The sequence below is a fragment of the Haematobia irritans genome, chromosome 4, assembly GCF_050003625.1.
Source record: "Haematobia irritans isolate KBUSLIRL chromosome 4, ASM5000362v1, whole genome shotgun sequence".
Lineage (NCBI taxonomy): Eukaryota > Metazoa > Arthropoda > Insecta > Diptera > Muscidae > Haematobia > Haematobia irritans.
This window is the reverse complement of record NC_134400.1, coordinates 113,375,054-113,399,201: the sequence shown is the minus strand read 5'-3', so window position 1 is coordinate 113,399,201 and position 24,148 is coordinate 113,375,054. Positions and strand designations below refer to the sequence as shown.

Genomic DNA, 24,148 nt, shown 5'->3' with positions numbered 1-24,148 from the left:
GGACTTTAATTCATGACCACCCTCAAAAAATTGAAAAATCCACACAAAACCTAAAAAAATTTAAATTTTTATATGAAAAACTTCTTTTGCCCATATCTCCTAAACTAAGCGTCCTAGAGCGAAAAGGACTTTAATTCATGACCACCCTCAAAAAATTGAAAAATCCACCCAAAACCTAAAAAAATTTAAATTTTTATATGAAAAACTTCTTTTGCCCATATCTCCTAAACTAAGCGTCCTAGAGCGATAAGGACTTTAATTCGTGACCACCCTCAAAAAATTGAAAAATCCACCCAAAACCTAAAAAAATTGAAATTTTTGTATGAAAAACTTCTTTTGCCCATATCTCCTAAACTAAGCGTCCTAGAGCGAAAAGGACTTTAATTCGTGACCACCCCCAAAAAATTGAAAAATCCACCCAAAACCTAAAAAAATTGAAATTTTTATATGAAAAACTTCTTTTGCCCATATCTCCTAAACTAAGCGTCCTAGAGCGAAAAGGACTTTAATTCATGACCACCCTCAACAAATTGAAAAATCCACACAAAACCTAAAAAAATTTAAATTTTTATATGAAAAACTTCTTTTGCCCATATCTCCTAAACTAAGCGTCCTAGAGCGAAAAGGACTTTAATTCATGACCACCCTCAAAAAATTGAAAAATCCACCCAAAACCTAAAAAAATTTAAATTTTTATATGAAAAACTTCTTTTGCCCATATCTCCTAAACTAAGCGTCCTAGAGCGAAAAGGACTTTAATTCATGAAAATCTCAAAAAATTCCTCAAAAATCCCTCAAAAAATTGAAAAATCCACCCAAAACCTAAAAAAATTTAAATTTTTATATAAAAAACTTCTTTGCCCATATCTCCTAAACTAAGCGTCCTAGAGCGAAAAGGACTTTAATTCATGACCACCCTCAAAAAATTGAAAAATCCACCCAAAACCTAAAAAAATTTAAATTTTTATATGAAAAACTTCTTTTGCCCATATCTCCTAAACTAAGCGTCCTAGAGCGAAAAGGACTTTAATTCATGACCACCCTCAAAAAATTGAAAAATCCACCCAAAACCTAAAAAAATTTAAATTTTTATATGAAAAACTTCTTTTGCCCATATCTCCTTAAATATGTGCCCTAGAGCGAAAAGGACTTTAATTCGTGACCACCCCAAAAAAATTGAAAAATCCACCCAAAACCTAAAAAAATTGAAATTTTTATATGAAAAACTTCTTTGGCCCATATCTCCTTAAATATGCGTCCTAGAGCGAAAAGGACTTTAATTCGTGACCACCCTCAAAAAATTGAAAAATCCACCCAAAACCTAAAAAAATTGAAATTTTTATATGAAAAACTTCTTTTGCCCATATCTCCTAAACTAAGCGTCCTAGAGCGAAAAGGACTTTAATTCATGACCACCCTCAAAAAATTGAAAAATCCACCCAAAACCTAAAAAAATTTAAATTTTTATATAAAAAACTTCTTTGCCCATATCTCCTAAACTAAGCGTCCTAGAGCGAAAAGGACTTTAATTCATGACCACCCTCAAAAAATTGAAAAATCCACCCAAAACCTAAAAAAATTTAAATTTTTATATGAAAAACTTCTTTTGCCCTTATCTCCTAAACTAAGCGTCCTAGAGCGAAAAGGACTTTAATTCGTGACCACCCCCAAAAAATTGAAAAATCCACCCAAAACCTAAAAAAAATTAAATTTTTATATGAAAAACTTCTTTTGCCCATATCTCCTAAACTAAGCGTCCTAGAGCGAAAAGGACTTTAATTCGTGACCACCCTCAAAAAATTGAAAAATCCACCCAAAACCTAAAAAAATTGAAATTTTTATATGAAAAACTTCTTTTGCCCATATCTCCTTAAATATGCGTCCTAGAGCGAAAAGGACTTTAATTCGTGACCACCCTCAAAAAATTGAAAAATCCACCCAAAACCTAAAAAAATTGAAATTTTTATATGAAAAACTTCTTTTGCCCATATCTCCTTAAATATGCGTCCTAGCGCGAAAAGGACTTTAATTCGTGACCACTCCCAAAAAATTGAAAAATCCACCCAAAACCTAAAAAAATTGAAATTTTTATATGAAAAACTTCTTTTGCCCATATCTCCTAAACTAAGCGTCCTAGAGCGAAAAGGACTTTAATTCATGACCACCCTCAAAAAATTGAAAAATCCATCCATAACCTAAAAAAATTGAAATTTTTATATGAAAAACTTCTTTTGCCCATATCTCCTTAAATATGCGTCCTAGAGCGAAAAGGACTTTAATTCGTGACCACCCCCAAAAAATTGAAAAATCCACCCAAAACCTAAAAAAATTGAAATTTTTATATGAAAAACTTCTTTTGCCCATATCTCCTAAACTAAGCGTCCTAGAGCGAAAATGACTTTAATTCATGACCACCCTCAAAAAATTGAAAAATCCACCCAAAACCTAAAAAAATTGAAATTTTTATATGAAAAACTTCTTTTGCCCATATCTCCTAAACTAAGCGTCCTAGAGCGAAAAGGACTTTAATTCTTGACCACCCCCAAAAAATTGAAAAATCCACCCAAAACCTAAAAAAATTTAAATTTTTATATGAAAAACTTCTTTTGCCCATATCTCCTAAACTAAGCGTCCTAGAGCGAAAAGGACTTTAATTCATGACCACCCTCAAAAAATTGAAAAATCCACCCAAAACCTAAAAAAATTGAAATTTTTATATTAAAAACTTCTTTTGCCCATATCTCCTTAAATATGTGCCCTAGAGCGAAAAGGACTTTAATTCGTGACCACCCCCAAAAAAATTGAAAAATCCACCCAAAACCTAAAAAAATTGAAATTTTTATATGAAAAACTTCTTTTGCCCATACCTCTTTAAATATGCGTCCTAGAGCGAAAAGGACTTTAATTCGTGACCACCCCCAAAAAATTGAAAAATCCACCCAAAACCTAAAAAAATTGAATTTTTTATATGAAAAACTTCTTTTGCCCATATCTCCTAAACTAAGCGTCCTAGAGCGAAAAGGACTTTAATTCGTGACCACCCCCAAAAAAATTGAAAAATCCACCCAAAACCTAAAAAAATTGAAATTTTTATATTAAAAACTTCTTTTGCCCATATCTCCTAAACTAAGCGTCCTAGAGCGAAAAGAACTTTAATTCGTGACCACCCTCAAAAAATTAAAAAATCCACCCAAAACCTAAAAAAATTGAAATTTTTATATGAAAAACTTCTCTTGCCCATATCTCCTTAAATATGCGTCCTAGAGCGAAAAGGACTTTAATTCGTGACCACCTCCAAAAAATTGAAAAATCCACCCAAAACCTAAAAAAAATTGAAATTTTTATATGAAAAACTTCTTTTGCCCATATCTCATTAAATATGCGTCCTAGAGCGAAAAGGACTTTAATTCGTGACCACCCTCAAAAAATTGAAAAAGCCACCCAAAACCTAAAAAAATTGAAATTTTTATATGAAAAACTTCTTTTGTCCATATCTTCTTAAATATGCGTCCTAGAGCGAAAAGGACTTTAATTCATGACCACCCTCAAAAAATTGAAAAATCCACCCAAAACCTAAAAAAATTTAAATTTTTATATGAAAAACTTCTTTTGCCAATATCTCCTAAACTAAGCGTCCTAGAGCGAAAAGGACTTTAATTCGTGACCACCCTCAAAAAATTGAAAAATCCACCCAAAACCTAAAAAAATTTAAATTTTTATATGAAAAACTTATTTTGCCCATATCTCCTAAACTAAGCGTCCTAGAGCGAAAAGGACTTTAATTCGTGATCACCCCCAAAAAATTGAAAAATCCACCCAAAACCTAAAAAAATTTAAATTTTTATATGAAAAACTTCTTTTGCCCATATCTCCTTAAATATGCGTCCTAGAGCGAAAAGGACTTTAATTCATGACCACCCTCAAAAAATTGAAAAATCCACCCAAAACCTAAAAAAATTGAAATTTTTATATGAAAAACTTCTTTTGCCCATATCTCCTTAAATATGCGTCCTAGAGCGAAAAGGACTTTAATTCGTGACCACCCTCAAAAAATTGAAAAATCCACCCAAAACCTAAAAAAATTTAAATTTTTATATGAAAAACTTCTTTTGCCCATATCTCCTAAACTAAGCGTCCTAGAGCGAAAAGGACTTTAATTCGTGACCACCCCCAAAAAATTGAAAAATCCACCCAAAACCTAAAAAAATTGAAATTTTTATATGAAAAACTTCTTTTGCCCATATCTCCTAAACTAAGCGTCCTAGAGCGAAAAGGACTTTAATTCATGACCACCCTCAAAAAATTGAAAAATCCATCCATAACCTAAAAAAATTGAAATTTTTATATGAAAAACTTCTTTTGCCCATATCTCCTTAAATATGCGTCCTAGAGCGAAAAGGACTTTAATTCGTGACCACCCCCAAAAAATTGAAAAATCCACCCAAAACCTAAAAAAATTGAAATTTTTATATGAAAAACTTCTTTTGCCAATATCTCCTTAAATATACGTCCTAGAGCGAAAAGGACTTTAATTCGTGCCCACCCTCAAAAAATTAAAAAATCCACCCAAAACCTAAAAAAATTGAAATTTTTATATGAAAAACTTCTTTTGCCCATATCTCCTAAACTAAGCGTCCTAGAGCGAAAAGGACTTTAATTCATGACCACCCTCAAAAAATTGAAAAATCCACCCAAAACCTAAAAAAATTTAAATTTTTATATGAAAAACTTCTTTTGCCCATATCTCCTAAACTAAGCGTCCTAGAGCGAAAATGACTTTAATTCATGACCACCCTCAAAAAATTGAAAAATCCACCCAAAACCTAAAAAAATTGAAATTTTTATATGAAAAGCTCCTTTTGCCCATATCTCCTAAACTAAGCGTCCTAGAGCGAAAAGGACTTTAATTCATGACCACCCTCAAAAAATTGAAAAATCCACCCAAAACCTAAAAAAAATTAAATTTTTATATGAAAAATTTCTTTTGCCCATATCTCCTTAAATATGCGTCCTAGAGCGAAAAGGACTTTAATTCGTGACCACCCTCAAAAAATTGAAAAATCCACCCAAAACCTAAAAAAATTGAAATTTTTATATGAAAAACTTCTTTTGCCCATATCTCCTAAACTAAGCGTCCTAGAGCGAAAAGGACTTTAATTCATGACCAGCCCCAAAAAATTGAAAAATCCACCCAAAACCTAAAAAAATTTAAATTTTTATATGAAAAACTTCTTTTGCCCATATCTCCTAAACTAAGCGTCCTAGAGCGAAAAGGACTTTAATTCGTGACCACCCCCAAAAAAATTGAAAAATCCACCCAAAACCTAAAAAAATTGAAATTTTTATATTAAAAACTTCTTTTGCCCATATCTCCTTAAATATGTGCCCTAGAGCGAAAAGGACTTTAATTCGTGACCACCCCCCAAAAAATTGAAAAATCCACCCAAAACCTAAAAAAATTGAAATTTTTATATGAAAAACTTCTTTTGCCCATACCTCTTTAAATATGCGTCCTAGAGCGAAAAGGACTTTAATTCGTGACCACCCCCAAAAAATTGAAAAATCCACCCAAAACCTAAAAAAATTGAAATTTTTATATGTAAAACTTCTTTTGCCCATATCTCCTAAACTAAGCGTCCTAGAGCGAAAAGGACTTTAATTCGTGACCATCCCCAAAAAATTGAAAAATCTACCCAAAACCCAAAAAAATTTAAATTTTTATATGAAAAACTTCTTTTGCCCATATCTCCTAAACTAAGCGTCCTAGAGCGAAAAGAACTTTAATTCGTGACCACCCTCAAAAAATTAAAAAATCCACCCAAAACCTAAAAAAATTGAAATTTTTATATGAAAAACTTCTCTTGCCCATATCTCCTTAAATATGCGTCCTAGAGCGAAAAGGACTTTAATTCGTGACCACCTCCAAAAAATTGAAAAATCCACCCAAAACCTAAAAAAAATTGAAATTTTTATATGAAAAACTTCTTTTGCCCATATCTCATTAAATATGCGTCCTAGAGCGAAAAGGACTTTAATTCGTGACCACCCTCAAAAAATTGAAAAAGCCACCCAAAACCTAAAAAAATTGAAATTTTTATATGAAAAACTTCTTTTGTCCATATCTTCTTAAATATGCGTCCTAGAGCGAAAAGGACTTTAATTCATGACCACCCTCAAAAAATTGAAAAATCCACCCAAAACCTAAAAAAATTTTAATTTTTATATGAAAAACTTCTTTTGCCAATATCTCCTAAACTAAGCGTCCTAGAGCGAAAAGGACTTTAATTCGTGATCACCCCCAAAAAATTGAAAAATCCACCCAAAACCTAAAAAAATTTAAATTTTTATATGAAAAACTTCTTTTGCCCATATCTCCTTAAATATGCGTCCTAGAGCGAAAAGGACTTTAATTCATGACCACCCTCAAAAAATTGAAAAATCCACCCAAAACCTAAAAAAAATTAAATTTTTATATGAAAAACTTCTTTTGCCCATATCTCCTAAACTAAGCGTCCTAGAGCGAAAAGGACTTTAATTCATGACCACCCTCAAAAAATTGAAAAATCCACCCAAAACCTAAAAAAATTGAAATTTTTATATGAAAAACTTCTTTTGCCCATATCTCCTAAACTAAGCGTCCTAGAGCGAAAAGGACTTTAATTCGTGACCACCCTCAAAAAATTGAAAAATCCACCCAAAACTTAAAAAAATTGAAATTTTTATATAGAAAACTTCTTTTGCCTATATCTCCTTAAATATGCGCCCTAGAGCGAAAAGGACTTTAATTCGTGACCACCCTCAAAAAATTGAAAAATCCACCTAAAACCTAAAAAAAATTGAAATTTTTATATGAACAACTTCTTTTGCCCATATCTCCTAAACTAAGCGTCCTAGAGCGAAAAGGACTTTAATTCGTGACCACCCCCAAAAAATTGAAAAATCCACCCAAAACCTAAAAAAATTGAAATTTTTATATGAAAAACTTCTTTTGCCCATATCTCCTAAACTAAGCGTCCTAGAGCGAAAAGGACTTTAATTCGTGACACCCCCAAAAAATTGAAAAATCCACCCAAAACCTAAAAAAAATTAAATTTTTATATGAAAAACTTCTTTTGCCCATATCTCCTAAACTAAGCGTCCTAGAGCGAAAAGGACTTTAATTCATGACCACCCTCAAAAATTGAAAAATCCACCCAAAACCTAAAAAAATTTAAATTTTTATATGAAAAACTTCTTTTGCCCATATCTCCTAAACTAAGCGTCCTAGAGCGAAAAGGACTTTAATTCATGACCACCCTCAAAAAATTGAAAAATCCACCCAAAACCTAAAAAAATTGAAATTTTTATATGAAAAACTTCTTTTGCCCATATCTCCTAAACTAAGCGTCCTAGAGCGAAAAGGACTTTAATTCATGACCACCCTCAAAAAATTGAAAAATCCACCCAAAACCTAAAAAAATTGAAATTTTTATATGAAAAACTTCTTTTGCCCATATCTCCTAAACTAAGCGTCCTAGAGCGAAAAGGACTTTAATTCATGACCACCCTCAAAAAATTGAAAAATCCACCCAAAACCTAAAAAAATTTAAATTTTTATATGAAAAACTTCTTTTGCCCATATCTCCTAAGCTAAGCGTCCTAGAGCGAAAAGGACTTTAATTCATGACCACCCTCAAAAAATTGAAAAATCCACCCAAAACCTAAAAAAATTTAAATTTTTATATGAAAAACTTCTTTTGCCCATATCTCCTTAAATATGCGTCCTAGAGCGAAAAGGACTTTAATTCGTGACCACCCTCAAAAAATTGAAAATCCACCCAAAACCTAAAAAATTGAAATTTTTATATGAAAAACTTCTTTTGCCCATATCTACTTAAATATGCGTCCTAGAGCGAAAAGGACTTTAATTCGTGACCACCCTAAAAAAATTGAAAATCCACCCAAAACCTAAAAAATTGAAATTTTTATATGAAAAACTTCTTTTGCCCATATCTCCTAAACTAAGCGTCCTAGAGCGAAAAGGACTTTAATTCGTGACCACCCCCAAAAAAATTGAAAAATCCACCCAAAACCTAAAAAAATTGAAATTTTTATATGAAAAACTTCTTTTGCCCATATCTCCTTAAGTATGTGCCCTAGAGCGAAAAGGACTTTAATTCGTGACCACCCCCAAAAAATTGAAAAATCCACCCAAAACCTAAAAAAATTGAAATTTTTATATGAAAAACTTCTTTTGCCCATATCTCCTTAAATATGCGTCCTAGAGCGAAAAGGACTTTAATTCGCGACCACCCTCAAAAAATTGAAAAATCCACCCAAAACTTAAAAAAATTGAAATCTTTATATGAAAAACTTCTTTTGCCCTTATCTCCTAAACTAAGCGTCCTAGAGCGAAAAGGACTTTAATTCGTGACCACCCTCAAAAAATTGAAAAATCCACCCAAAACCTAAAAAAATTGAAATTTTTATATGAAAAACTTCTTTTGCCCATATCTCCTTAAATATGCGTCCTAGAGCGAAAAGGACTTTAATTCGTGACCACCCCCAAAAAATTGAAAAATCCACCCAAAACCTAACAAAATTTAAATTTTTATATGAAAAACTTCTTTTGCCCATATCTCCTAAACTAAGCGTCCTAGAGCGAAAAGGACTTTAATTCGTGACCACCCCCAAAAAATTGAAAAATCCACCCAAAACCTAAAAAAATTGAAATTTTTATATGAAAAACTTCTTTTGCCCATATCTCCTAAACTAAGCGTCCTAGAGCGAAAAGGACTTTAATTCATGACCACCCTCAAAAAATTGAAAAATCCACCCAAAACCTAAAAAAATTGAAATTTTTATATGAAAAACTTCTTTTGCCCATATCTCCTAAACTAAGCGTCCTAGAGCGAAAAGGACTTTAATTCGTGACCACCCTCAAAAAATTGAAAAATCCACCCAAAACTTAAAAAAATTGAAATTTTTATATAGAAAACTTCTTTTGCCTATATCTCCTTAAATATGCGCCCTAGAGCGAAAAGGACTTTAATTCGTGACCACCCTCAAAAAATTGAAAAATCCACCTAAAACCTAAAAAAAATTGAAATTTTTATATGAACAACTTCTTTTGCCCATATCTCCTAAACTAAGCGTCCTAGAGCGAAAAGGACTTTAATTCGTGACCACCCCCAAAAAATTGAAAAATCCACCCAAAACCTAAAAAAATTGAAATTTTTATATGAAAAACTTCTTTTGCCCATATCTCCTAAACTAAGCGTCCTAGAGCGAAAAGGACTTTAATTCGTGACACCCCCAAAAAATTGAAAAATCCACCCAAAACCTAAAAAAAATTAAATTTTTATATGAAAAACTTCTTTTGCCCATATCTCCTAAACTAAGCGCCCTAGAGCGAAAAGGACTTTAATTCATGACCACCCTCAAAAATTGAAAAATCCACCCAAAACCTAAAAAAATTTAAATTTTTATATGAAAAACTTCTTTTGCCCATATCTCCTAAACTAAGCGTCCTAGAGCGAAAAGGACTTTAATTCATGACCACCCTCAAAAAATTGAAAAATCCACCCAAAACCTAAAAAAATTGAAATTTTTATATGAAAAACTTCTTTTGCCCATATCTCCTAAACTAAGCGTCCTAGAGCGAAAAGGACTTTAATTCATGACCACCCTCAAAAAATTGAAAAATCCACCCAAAACCTAAAAAAATTTAAATTTTTATATGAAAAACTTCTTTTGCCCATATCTCCTTAAATATGCGTCCTAGAGCGAAAAGGACTTTAATTCGTGACCACCCACAAAAAATTGAAAATCCACCCAAAACCTAAAAAATTGAAATTTTTATATGAAAAACTTCTTTTGCCCATATCTACTTAAATATGCGTCCTAGAGCGAAAAGGACTTTAATTCGTGACCACCCTCAAAAAATTGAAAATCCACCCAAAACCTAAAAAATTGAAATTTTTATATGAAAAACTTCTTTTGCCCATATCTCCTAAACTAAGCGTCCTAGAGCGAAAAGGACTTTAATTCGTGACCACCCCCAAAAAAATTGAAAAATCCACCCAAAACCTAAAAAAATTGAAATTTTTATATGAAAAACTTCTTTTGCCCATATCTCCTTAAGTATGTGCCCTAGAGCGAAAAGGACTTTAATTCGTGACCACCCCCAAAAAATTGAAAAATCAACCCAAAACCTAAAAAAATTGAAATTTTTATATGAAAAACTTCTTTTGCCCATATCTCCTTAAATATGCGTCCTAGAGCGAAAAGGACTTTAATTCGTGACCACCCTCAAAAAATTGAAAATCCACCCAAAACCTAAAAAATTGAAATTTTTATATGAAAAACTTCTTTTGCCCATATCTACTTAAATATGCGTCCTAGAGCGAAAAGGACTTTAATTCGTGACCACCCTCAAAAAATTGAAAATCCACCCAAAACCTAAAAAATTGAAATTTTTATATGAAAAACTTCTTTTGCCCATATCTCCTAAACTAAGCGTCCTAGAGCGAAAAGGACTTTAATTCGTGACCACCCCCAAAAAAATTGAAAAATCCACCCAAAACCTAAAAAAATTGAAATTTTTATATGAAAAACTTCTTTTGCCCATATCTCCTTAAGTATGTGCCCTAGAGCGAAAAGGACTTTAATTCGTGACCACCCCCAAAAAATTGAAAAATCAACCCAAAACCTAAAAAAATTGAAATTTTTATATGAAAAACTTCTTTTGCCCATATCTCCTTAAATATGCGTCCTAGAGCGAAAAGGACTTTAATTCGCGACCACCCTCAAAAAATTGAAAAATCCACCCAAAACTTAAAAAAATTGAAATCTTTATATGAAAAACTTCTTTTGCCCTTATCTCCTAAACTAAACGTCCTAGAGCGAAAAGGACTTTAATTCGTGACCACCCTCAAAAAATTGAAAAATCCACCCAAAACCTAAAAAAATTGAAATTTTTATATGAAAAACTTCTTTTGCCCATATCTCCTTAAATATGCGTCCTAGAGCGAAAAGGACTTTAATTCGTGACCACCCCCAAAAAATTGAAAAATCCACCCAAAACCTAACAAAATTTAAATTTTTATATGAAAAACTTCTTTTGCCCATATCTCCTAAACTAAGCGTCCTAGAGCGAAAAGGACTTTAATTCGTGACCACCCCCAAAAAATTGAAAAATCCACCCAAAACCTAAAAAAATTGAAATTTTTATATGAAAAACTTCTTTTGCCCATATCTCCTAAACTAAGCGTCCTAGAGCGAAAAGGACTTTAATTCATGACCACCCTCAAAAAATTGAAAAATCCACCCAAAACCTAAAAAAATTGAAATTTTTATATGAAAAACTTCTTTTGCCCATATCTCCTAAACTAAGCGTCCTAGAGCGAAAAGGACTTTAATTCGTGACCACCCTCAAAAAATTGAAAAATCCACCCAAAACTTAAAAAAATTTAAATTTTTATATAGAAAACTTCTTTTGCCTATATCTCCTTAAATATGCGCCCTAGAGCGAAAAGGACTTTAATTCGTGACCACCCTCAAAAAATTGAAAAATCCACCTAAAACCTAAAAAAAATTGAAATTTTTATATGAACAACTTCTTTTGCCCATATCTCCTAAACTAAGCGTCCTAGAGCGAAAAGGACTTTAATTCGTGACCACCCCCAAAAAATTGAAAAATCCACCCAAAACCTAAAAAAATTGAAATTTTTATATGAAAAACTTCTTTTGCCCATATCTCCTAAACTAAGCGTCCTAGAGCGAAAAGGACTTTAATTCGTGACACCCCCAAAAAATTGAAAAATCCACCCAAAACCTAAAAAAAATTAAATTTTTATATGAAAAACTTCTTTTGCCCATATCTCCTAAACTAAGCGTCCTAGAGCGAAAAGGACTTTAATTCATGACCACCCTCAAAAATTGAAAAATCCACCCAAAACCTAAAAAAATTTAAATTTTTATATGAAAAACTTCTTTTGCCCATATCTCCTAAACTAAGCGTCCTAGAGCGAAAAGGACTTTAATTCATGACCACCCTCAAAAAATTGAAAAATCCACCCAAAACCTAAAAAAATTGAAATTTTTATATGAAAAACTTCTTTTGCCCATATCTCCTTAAATATGCGTCCTAGAGCGAAAAGGACCTTAATTCGTGACCACCCTCAAAAAATTGAAAATCCACCCAAAACCTAAAAAATTGAAATTTTTATATGAAAAACTTCTTTTGCCCATATCTACTTAAATATGCGTCCTAGAGCGAAAAGGACTTTAATTCGTGACCACCCTCAAAAAATTGAAAATCCACCCAAAACCTAAAAAATTGAAATTTTTATATGAAAAACTTCTTTTGCCCATATCTCCTAAACTAAGCGTCCTAGAGCGAAAAGGACTTTAATTCGTGACCACCCCCAAAAAAATTGAAAAATCCACCCAAAACCTAAAAAAATTGAAATTTTTATATGAAAAACTTCTTTTGCCCATATCTCCTTAAGTATGTGCCCTAGAGCGAAAAGGACTTTAATTCGTGACCACCCCCAAAAAATTGAAAAATCAACCCAAAACCTAAAAAAATTGAAATTTTTATATGAAAAACTTCTTTTGCCCATATCTCCTTAAATATGCGTCCTAGAGCGAAAAGGACTTTAATTCGCGACCACCCTCAAAAAATTGAAAAATCCACCCAAAACTTAAAAAAATTGAAATTTTTATATGAAAAACTTCTTTTGCCCTTATCTCCTAAACTAAGCGTCCTAGAGCGAAAAGGACTTTAATTCGTGACCACCCTCAAAAAATTGAAAAATCCACCCAAAACCTAAAAAAATTGAAATTTTTATATGAAAAACTTCTTTTGCCCATATCTCCTTAAATATGCGTCCTAGAGCGAAAAGGACTTTAATTCGTGACCACCCCCAAAAAATTGAAAAATCCACCCAAAACCTAACAAAATTTAAATTTTTATATGAAAAACTTCTTTTGCCCATATCTCCTAAACTAAGCGTCCTAGAGCGAAAAGGACTTTAATTCGTGACCACCCCCAAAAAATTGAAAAATCCACCCAAAACCTAAAAAAATTGAAATTTTTATATGAAAAACTTCTTTTGCCCATATCTCCTAAACTAAGCGTCCTAGAGCGAAAAGGACTTTAATTCATGACCACCCTCAAAAAATTGAAAAATCCACCCAAAACCTAAAAAAATTTAAATTTTTATATGAAAAACTTCTTTTGCCCATATCTCCTAAACTAACCGTCCTAGAGCGAAAAGGACTTTAATTCATGACCACCCTCAAAAAATTGAAAAATCCACCCAAAACCTAAAAAAATTGAAATTTTTATATGAAAAACTTCTTTTGCCAATATCTCCTAAACTAAGCGTCCTAGAGCGAAAAGGACTTTAATTCGTGACCACCCTCAAAAAATTGAAAAATCCACCCAAAACCTAAAAAAAATGAAATTTTTATATGAAAAACTTATTTTGCCCATATCTCCTAAACTAAGCGTCCTAGAGCGAAAAGGACTTTAATTCGTGATCACCCCCAAAAAATTGAAAAATCCACCCAAAACCTAAAAAAAATTAAATTTTTATATGAAAAACTTCTTTTGCCCATATCTCCTTAAATATGCGTCCTAGAGCGAAAAGGACTTTAATTCATGACCACCCTCAAAAAATTGAAAAATCCACCCAAAACCTAAAAAAATTTAAATTTTTATATGAAAAACTTCTTTTGCCCATATCTCCTAAACTAAGCGTCCTAGAGCGAAAAGGACTTTAATTCATGACCACCCTCAAAAAATTGAAAAATCCACCCAAAACCTAAAAAAATTGAAATTTTTATATGAAAAACTTCTTTTGCCCATATCTCCTAAACTAAGCGTCCTAGAGCGAAAAGGACTTTAATTCGTGACCACCCTCAAAAAATTGAAAAATCCACCCAAAACCTAAAAAAATTGAAATTTTTATATAGAAAACTTCTTTTGCCTATATCTCCTTAAATATGCGCCCTAGAGCGAAAAGGACTTTAATTCGTGACCACCCTCAAAAAATTGAAAAATCCACCTAAAACCTAAAAAAAATTGAAATTTTTATATGAAAAACTTCTTTTGCCCATATCTCCTAAACTAAGCGTCCTAGAGCGAAAAGGACTTTAATTCGTGACCACCCCCAAAAAATTGAAAAATCCACCCAAAACCTAAAAAAATTGAAATTTTTATATGAAAAACTTCTTTTGCCCATATCTCCTAAACTAAGCGTCCTAGAGCGAAAAGGACTTTAATTCGTGACACCCCCAAAAAATTGAAAAATCCACCCAAAACCTAAAAAAAATTAAATTTTTATATGAAAAACTTCTTTTGCCCATATCTCCTAAACTAAGCGTCCTAGAGCGAAAAGGACTTTAATTCATGACCACCCTCAAAAAATTGAAAAATCCACCCAAAACCTAAAAAAATTTAAATTTTTATATGAAAAACTTCTTTTGCCCATATCTCCTAAACTAAGCGTCCTAGAGCGAAAAGGACTTTAATTCATGACCACCCTCAAAAAATTGAAAAATCCACCCAAAACCTAAAAAAATTTAAATTTTTATATGAAAAACTTCTTTTGCCCATATCTCCTAAACTAAGCGTCCTAGAGCGAAAAGGACTTTAATTCATGACCACCCTCAAAAAATTGAAAAATCCACCCAAAACCTAAAAAAATTGAAATTTTTATATGAAAAACTTCTTTTGCCCATATCTCCTAAACTAAGCGTCCTAGAGCGAAAAGGACTTTAATTCGTGACCACCCTCAAAAAATTGAAAAATCCACCCAAAACCTAAAAAAATTTAAATTTTTATATGAAAAACTTCTTTTGCCCATATCTCCTAAACTAAGCGTCCTAGAGCGAAAAGGACTTTAATTCATGACCACCCTCAAAAAATTGAAAAATCCACCCAAAACCTAAAAAAAATTTAAATTTTTATATGAAAAACTTCTTTTGCCCATATCTCCTTAAATATGCGTCCTAGAGCGAGAAGGACTTTAATTCGTGACCACCCTCAAAAAATTGAAAATCCACCCAAAACCTAAAAAATTGAAATTTTTATATGAAAAACTTCTTTTGCCCATATCTACTTAAATATGCGTCCTAGAGCGAAAAGGACTTTAATTCGTGACCACCCTCAAAAAATTGAAAATCCACCCAAAACCTAAAAAATTGAAATTTTTATATGAAAAACTTCTTTTGCCCATATCTCCTAAACTAAGCGTCCTAGAGCGAAAAGGACTTTAATTCGTGACCACCCCCAAAAAAATTGAAAAATCCACCCAAAACCTAAAAAAATTGAAATTTTTATATGAAAAACTTCTTTTGCCCATATCTCCTTAAGTATGTGCCCTAGAGCGAAAAGGACTTTAATTCGTGACCACCCCCAAAAAATTTAAAAATCCACCCAAAACCTAAAAAAATTGAAATTTTTATATGAAAAACTTCTTTTGCCCATATCTCCTTAAATATGCGTCCTAGAGCGAAAAGGACTTTAATTCGCGACCACCCTCAAAAAATTTAAAAATCCACCCAAAACTTAAAAAAATTGAAATTTTTATATGAAAAACTTCTTTTGCCCATATCTCCTAAACTAAGCGTCCTAGAGCGAAAAGGACTTTAATTCGTGACCACCCTCAAAAAATTAAAAAATCCACCCAAAACCTAAAAAAATTGAAATTTTTATATGAAAAACTTCTTTTGCCCATATCTCCTTAAATATGCGTCCTAGAGCGAAAAGGACTTTAATTCGTGACCACCCTCAAAAAATTGAAAAATCCACCCAAAACCTAAAAAAATTTAAATTTTTATATGAAAAACTTCTTTTGCCCATATCTCCTTAAATATACGTCCTAGAGCGAAAAGGACTTTAATTCGTGACCACCCTCAAAAAATTGAAAAATCCACCCAAAACCTAAAAAAATTGAAATTTTTATATGAAAAACTTCTTTTGCCCATATCTCCTAAACTAAGCGTCCTAGAGCGAAAAGGATATTAATTCGTGACCACCCCCAAAAAATTGAAAAATCCACCCAAAACCTAAAAAAATTGAAATTTTTATATGAAAAACTTCTTTTGCCCATATCTTCTAAACTAAGCGTCCTAGAGCGAAAAGGACTTTAATTCGTGACCACCCCCAAAAAATTGAAAAATCCACCCAAAACCTAAAAAAATTGAAATTTTTATATGAAAAACTTCTTTTGCCCATATCTCCTTAAATATGCGTCCTAGAGCGAAAAGGACTTTAATTCGCGACCACCCTCAAAAAATTGAAAAATCCACCCAAAACTTAAAAAAAATGAAATTTTTATATGAAAAACTTCTTTTGCCCATATCTCCTAAACTAAGCGTCCTAGAGCGAAAAGGATATTAATTCGTGACCACCCCCAAAAAATTGAAAAATCCACCCAAAACCTAAAAAAATTTAAATTTTTATATGAAAAACTTCTTTTGCCCATATCTCCTAAACTAAGCGTCCTAGAGCGAAAAGGACTTTAATTCATGACCACCCTCAAAAAATTGAAAAATCCACCCAAAACCTAAAAAAATTGAAATTTTTATATGAAAAACTTCTTTTGCCCATATCTCCTAAACTAAGCGTCCTAGAGCGAAAAGGACTTTAATTCGTGACCACCCTCAAAAAATTGAAAAATCCACCCAAAACCTAAAAAAATTGAAATTTTTATATAGAAAACTTCTTTTGCCTATATCTCCTTAAATATGCGCCTTAGAGCGAAAAGGACTTTAATTCGTGACCACCCTCAAAAAATTGAAAAATCCACCTAAAACCTAAAAAAAATTGAAATTTTTATATGAAAAACTTCTTTTGCCCATATCTCCTAAACTAAGCGTCCTAGAGCGAAAAGGACTTTAATTCGTGACCACCCCCAAAAAATTGAAAAATCCACCCAAAACCTAAAAAAATTGAAATTTTTATATGAAAAACTTCTTTTGCCCATATCTCCTAAACTAAGCGTCCTAGAGCGAAAAGGACTTTAATTCGTGACACCCCCAAAAAATTGAAAAATCCACCCAAAACCTAAAAAAAATTAAATTTTTATATGAAAAACTTCTTTTGCCCATATCTCCTAAACTAAGCGTCCTAGAGCGAAAAGGACTTTAATTCATGACCACCCTCAAAAAATTGAAAAATCCACCCAAAACCTAAAAAAATTGAAATTTTTATATGAAAAACTCCTTTTGCCCATATCTCCTAAACTAAGCGTCCTAGAGCGAAAAGGACTTTACTTCGTGACCACCCTCAAAAAATTGAAAAATCCACCCAAAACCTAAAAAAATTTAAATTTTTATATGAAAAACTTCTTTTGCCCATATCTCCTAAACTAAGCGTCCTAGAGCGAAAAGGACTTTAATTCATGACCACCCTCAAAAAATTGAAAAATCCACCCAAAACCTAAAAAAAATTTAAATTTTTATATGAAAAACTTCTTTTGCCCATATCTCCTTAAATATGCGTCCTAGAGCGAGAAGGACTTTAATTCGTGACCACCCTCAAAAAATTGAAAATCCACCCAAAACCTTAAAAATTGAAATTTTTATATGAAAAACTTCTTTTGCCCATATCTACTTAAATATGCGTCCTAGAGCGAAAAGGACTTTAATTCGTGACCACCCTCAAAAAATTGAAAATCCACCCAAAACCTAAAAAATTGAAATTTTTATATGAAAAACTTCTTTTGCCCATATCTCCTAAACTAAGCGTCCTAGAGCGAAAAGGACTTTAATTCGTGACCACCCCCAAAAAAATTGAAAAATCCACCCAAAACCTAAAAAAATTGAAATTTTTATATGAAAAACTTCTTTTGCCCATATCTCCTTAAGTATGTGCCCTAGAGCGAAAAGGACTTTAATTCGTGACCACCCCCAAAAAATTGAAAAATCCACCCAAAACCTAAAAAAATTGAAATTTTTATATGAAAAACTTCTTTTGCCCATATCTCCTTAAATATGCGTCCTAGAGCGAAAAGGACTTTAATTCGCGACCACCCTCAAAAAATTTAAAAATCCACCCAAAACTTAAAAAAATTGAAATTTTTATATGAAAAACTTCTTTTGCCCATATCTCCTAAACTAAGCGTCCTAGAGCGAAAAGGACTTTAATTCGTGACCACCCTCAAAAAATTAAAAAATCCACCCAAAACCTAAAAAAATTGAAATTTTTATATGAAAAACTTCTTTTGCCCATATCTCCTTAAATATGCGTCCTAGAGCGAAAAGGACTTTAATTCGTGACCACCCTCAAAAAATTGAAAAATCCACCCAAAACCTAAAAAAATTTAAATTTTTATATGAAAAACTTCTTTTGCCCATATCTCCTTAAATATACGTCCTAGAGCGAAAAGGACTTTAATTCGTGACCACCCTCAAAAAATTGAAAAATCCACCCAAAACCTAAAAAAATTGAAATTTTTATATGAAAAACTTCTTTTGCCCATATCTCCTAAACTAAGCGTCCTAGAGCGAAAAGGATATTAATTCGTGACCACCCCCAAAAAATTGAAAAATCCACCCAAAACCTAAAAAAATTGAAATTTTTATATGAAAAACTTCTTTTGCCCATATCTTCTAAACTAAGCGTCCTAGAGCGAAAAGGACTTTAATTCGTGACCACCCCCAAAAAATTGAAAAATCCACCCAAAACCTAAAAAAATTGAAATTTTTATATGAAAAACTTCTTTTGCCCATATCTCCTTAAATATGCGTCCTAGAGCGAAAAGGACTTTAATTCGCGACCACCCTCAAAAAATTGAAAAATCCACCCAAAACTTAAAAAAATTGAAATTTTTATATGAAAAACTTCTTTTGCCCATATCTCCTTAAATATGCGTCCTAGAGCGAAAAGGACTTTAATTCATGACCACCCTCAAAAAATTGAAAAATCCACCCAAAACCTAAAAAAAAAATAAATTTTTATATGAAAAACTTCTTTTGCCCATATCTCCTAAACTAAGCGTCCTAGAGCGAAAAGGACTTTAATTCGTGACCACCCCCAAAAAATTGAAAAATCCACCCAAAACCTAAAAAAATTGAAATTTTTATATGAAAAACTTCTTTTGCCCATATCTCCTTAAATATGCGTCCTAGAGCGAAAAGGACTTTAATTCGCGACCACCCTCAAAAAATTGAAAAATCCACCCAAAACTTAAAAAAATTGAAATTTTTATATGAAAAACTTCTTTTGCCCTTATCTCCTAAACTAAGCGTCCTAGAGCGAAAAGGACTTTAATTCGTGACCACCCCCAAAAAATTGAAAAATCCACCCAAAACCTAAAAAAATTTAAATTTTTATATGAAAAACTTCTTTTGCCCATATCTCCTAAACTAAGCGTCCTAGAGCGAAAAGGACTTTAATTCGTGACCACCCTCAAAAAATTGAAAAATCCACCTAAAACCTAAAAAAATTGAAATTTTTATATGAAAAACTTCTTTTGTCCATATCTCCTTAAATATGCGTCCTAGAGCGAAAAGGACTTTAATTCGTGACCACCCTCAAAAAATTGAAAAATCCACCCAAAACCTAAAACAATTTAAATTTTTATATGAAAAACTTCTTTTGCCCATATCTCCTTAACTATACGTCCTAGAGCGAAAAGGACTTTAATTCGTGACCACCCCCAAAAAATTGAAAAATCCACCCAAAACCTAAAAAAATTGAAATTTTTATATGAAAAACTTCTTTTGCCCATATCTCCTTAAATATGCGTCCTAGAGCGAAAAGGACTTTAATTCGCGACCACCCTCAAAAAATTGAAAAATCCACCCAAAACTTAAAAAAATTGAAATTTTTATATGAAAAACTTCTTTTGCCCTTATCTCCTAAACTAAGCGTCCTAGAGCGAAAAGGACTTTAATTCGTGACCACCCCCAAAAAATTGAAAAATCCACCCAAAACCTAAAAAAATTTAAATTTTTATATGAAAAACTTCTTTTGCCCATATCTCCTAAACTAAGCGTCCTAGAGCGAAAAGGACTTTAATTCATGACCACCCTCAAAAAAATTGAAAAATCCACCCAAAACCTAAAAAAATTTAAATTTTTATATGAAAAACTTCTTTTGCCCATATCTCCTAAACTAAGCGTCCTAGAGCGAAAAGGACTTTAATTCATGACCACCCTCAAAAAATTGAAAAATCCACCCAAAACCTAAAAAAATTGAAATTTTTATATGAAAAACTTCTTTTGCCCATATCTCCTAAACTAAGCGTCCTAGAGCGAAAAGGACTTTAATTCATGACCACCCTAAAAAAATTGAAAAATCAACCCAAAACCTAAAAAAATTTAAATTTTTATATGAAAAACTTCTTTTGCCCATATCTCCTAAACTAAGCGTCCTAGAGCGAAATGGACTTTAATTCATGACCACCTGTTCAACTGTGTTTAACAAATACCTAGTTTTAGTTGATACTATTACATATACAGAGAATTTATGTTCTATACCTAATTTGAATCATACAATGAATTTATAAAGTACTTAAAATTAATATGAATTTCTATTATTAATCAGAATTGTATTCTTTACCCACTCTATGTTGAAAAGCTTTCGCTCAAACGGATAAAATGCTTACATGTTTGAGTTTATATTTATTGTTGCAATTATTTGTTGCTGAATATCCATTACAATTGCTTTCCAATTTTTTTGTCATGTAACCATCACTTACTTCAGCATTGTAAATCGAAGTGGTAAGAGGCAGAAAAGGAGAAGGAAAATAAATGTGAACTCAATTTTAAAACCAAAACCTTTGCTTCCTTTTTTTCGTTTTTTTTTTTCTTTTCATATTTGGGAAATTTGCTTTTACAAGCTGTGAGTCAACAATAATACAGTCCACAATTTCAGAAATCTCTCACGGATTTGTACATGGTCCTTCGAACCTTAACAAGGAACAAAGCGATTAAATTAATAATAGAGACAATTTCCAAATTCACCGTTGTTGCGGAAGAATAATGAGCCATAACCAAAGGTAAGCTAAGATTTATTATCAAGCATTTCGGGTTTGGTGTGAGTTCAACATTTGGCGATTAGATTATAATAACTTGGGATTGAATATAGGTTGTTCTACAGCAACCCGATTGATATCATTTTATTCTGATACTCGCTATTAAAATTTGTGATCGAAAGTTCTTGCCTGCGACACGAGGAATTAGACACGTAGTCATTTGTATGTTAATTATGATAGTAACATAATCTTAGAGACATATATAGTTGGTTATGTTACCGTACCTCATTGTAATTGGAGTTAACAGAAGTCATGTCGCTTGGTGTTAACGCTAATACTTACATGACTGTTTAAAATTTCGGTTCATCTGTTTTGTGATAATAACGTTAAGTAAAATTTGAGGAAAGTTTTTCATAACATAATCACAAACACATGCCGCAAACTAATTCATTTACTTAATTCCCCATTATTCGATTAACTTTGCATGTGCACTCTTGGCTTATTTGTGTTTGCTTATCTTATGACTTTAATTTTCAGTAGTATACATAAAATTACTTCGGCTTTAGAACCGTCACATAGAGACATATACTGTAGACATTTCTAAGAGAATAGAAGATAAATACGTTTCTCTAAATTGGAATAACAAAGCGGAACATGATCAGTTTCTCTATGGTATAGGTATAGAGTGTTGTAAGAGAGTATGAATCGTAAAAGAGTATGACACTGATATACCACACGTGAGCACAAATGTCAATACTGTGGGAGTAGAATTCTCCCTGTTAATTTTACCTTAAGAACAATTACCCCCTTGCATTTGCCGTATGTTGTCAAACTTGTTTTCTATACATTGCTTTTGGAGATTGTGAGTTCGCAATTGGATTTAGTTTCTACATTAAGTTTGGCCGTGAAACGCGTGATAGCTCCCAAGTGGGATATTGGAGGTATATTAAATTTACCTTGTCAAGAAATTGTAATTGTGCTTGCCATGGATAGAGTGATCGTGTTATGATATGGATGAAGTTTTCGGGAGTTTTCTGCCACGAAACGTATTGGTAATCGTGAAATTATATCATATATTATGATTAATATGATAGAATATTGTGAATATAGCGATTTTCTTAATGAAACGGGTTCAACATTTTTTCTATTAACGTTTGACGTACACGTGTATGAGATTGACTTCCTATTATATTCGTCTTGATTTGGCATAACAATATAATCGTTTCAGTTCGATAACGATTTGGAGACATCGGTTTGAACCAAAATCGGCAAATGAACAAATGTGCGTGCTGATACTCTAGTGAATGAGAGTGTGATTTGTTTTACATTCTTCATGTGGTATAAAAGCATATCGATTCGATTTGATTACTGTTTGGGATCGGCTTGAGTGAATGCGCTTTAGTGAATTTGATATTTAATTAACTTTCGTGGATCATCATTATTACCATGATATAAAGTCTTGGACAGTCATAATACGCATTAAGGTAAATTGTTGTGTATGTTCGTAGTGAATTATTCGATTCTTGCTATTACAATGTGTCACAATTGGGCCAAGTCATTACTTTGCGGTATATCGAAAGATCTCTTCTAGGCATACCATTGACTTTTAATTTACAAGGAACAGTGTGCCGAGAAAATTTGTTGGAGTCCGAATTAGATATAGGCAATGATATATGTGGAAAATGTTACTCTGTGGAATACAGCGTATCGGAAGAATTAATTTGAAAATAAGGCGATAGACGACCTGTATATGTTCTTTTAATTCTGGTCTAGAAAGGGAAAGGATTGAGATATTCGGAGACCCATGTTTAACGAGATAAAAGGTCTTCTCGTTCCAAAATAATTCGACGGAAATTTTCAAATTATCAGGAAATTTTCAAATTCAAATCGGATTCAAAAGACATAGTTTGACCTTATTAAATTTTTACGATAGAAATTTGAATTCATGTAATTATGTTCATTGAAGTTTTCATATATGCATGATTTACGATTTATTTCTAAACTGAAACATTTGTTTTCATTTTGGAACGCCCATTGAGGAAATTTGGTGTAGTCTGATGTGCTTAGTTAAAGTATGAAGTATTGGAAAGGAAACGAAAGGATAAAGAGGGCATAATCGGAATTTCTAATATACAGACACGAGTAATCTCTTTTATTAGAGATTAAAAAAAAAAAAATTACAAGTGTACACAAGTCTGTTATACAATGCTGGGCTTGTTCTACACTCGAAAGAAAAAAGAAAAATCTGAAAGCGATTTGACTTTATTCCAGTTCATGGAATTGTTATGGTTGAAAGAAGTTTCGTTTACTGTAATATTTTTGGTTGCATACGTTAGTTAAGTAAACTAGGAAACTGGAAAACATTATACACAAATAAAGCATAGAGATTTACTAAATTTGTACTTCTCACAAAAAAGTTTATTATTACTTTAAATTTGTAAAATTTACTACGAATAAAAATATCTTGTGGCACTAAAAACATTCTTGCATTTGTGGACTACACGTTAATTTCTTAGGAACTACGATCTTTTTCATAACGAATGAAAACAGAAAAATTAATTATATATAATAAAGTTTCTTGAATTTGTTGGAGAACATTTACTTATTTTGTGATATCGGCGTTTGTGAAAATTTAATTTTTTTCTGGGGATAATTTTTCGTTGGAATATTTAGGAATATTGTCTCGAGATTTTCTGTGTACTTGACACAGGAAATTACTAGTTCACTGAGTTACAAGTGTTGATAGAAATACTAATTTGAAAAGGGTTTCTTTTCTTTGACGCATTTGCCAACTCCTTGACTAAAATATGGGTTCGAAAAAATTCATATTTCTATCCGATCAAGTTGTGACTTATTGTGCTGTGTTCGCAAACTCCAGGGAAGTTCGGACGAAGTCGGAGCTGGAGGTGGAATTGGAATTGGAGGAACTTGAGCGCCGATATGAAAAATTGGTGAGAGAATACGAATCTTTGATGATAACTGGGAGCTCCGATATTACTGAAGAGGAGCGAGAGTCAACACAATCCAAATTCGCAGCATCCTATGGCTCATATAAGGATTGCAAAGCGTCGATTTTAGATCTCCTTTCAATAGAAAGGCAGAAACTTGTGGATGCTCAGGCAGATTCCAACAGCAGACATGATGTAATTTTGGCTGATGCTTCGAGTTGTTCC

At 32.2% G+C, this 24,148-nt stretch overlaps 1 protein-coding gene across 1 annotated transcript in view; it reads left to right on the top strand.

Annotated features, from left to right (window-relative positions):
- Positions 1 to 23,782: 23,782 nt before the first annotated feature.
- Positions 23,783 to 24,148, top strand: part of LOC142235719 (uncharacterized) — a 40,149-nt gene continuing 39,783 nt past the window's right edge. Inside the window, exon 1 of the mRNA XM_075306979.1 lies at positions 23,783 to 24,118. Coding sequence (XP_075163094.1) covers positions 23,783 to 24,118 — 336 coding nt within the window. The remainder of the gene's footprint in view (positions 24,119 to 24,148) is intronic.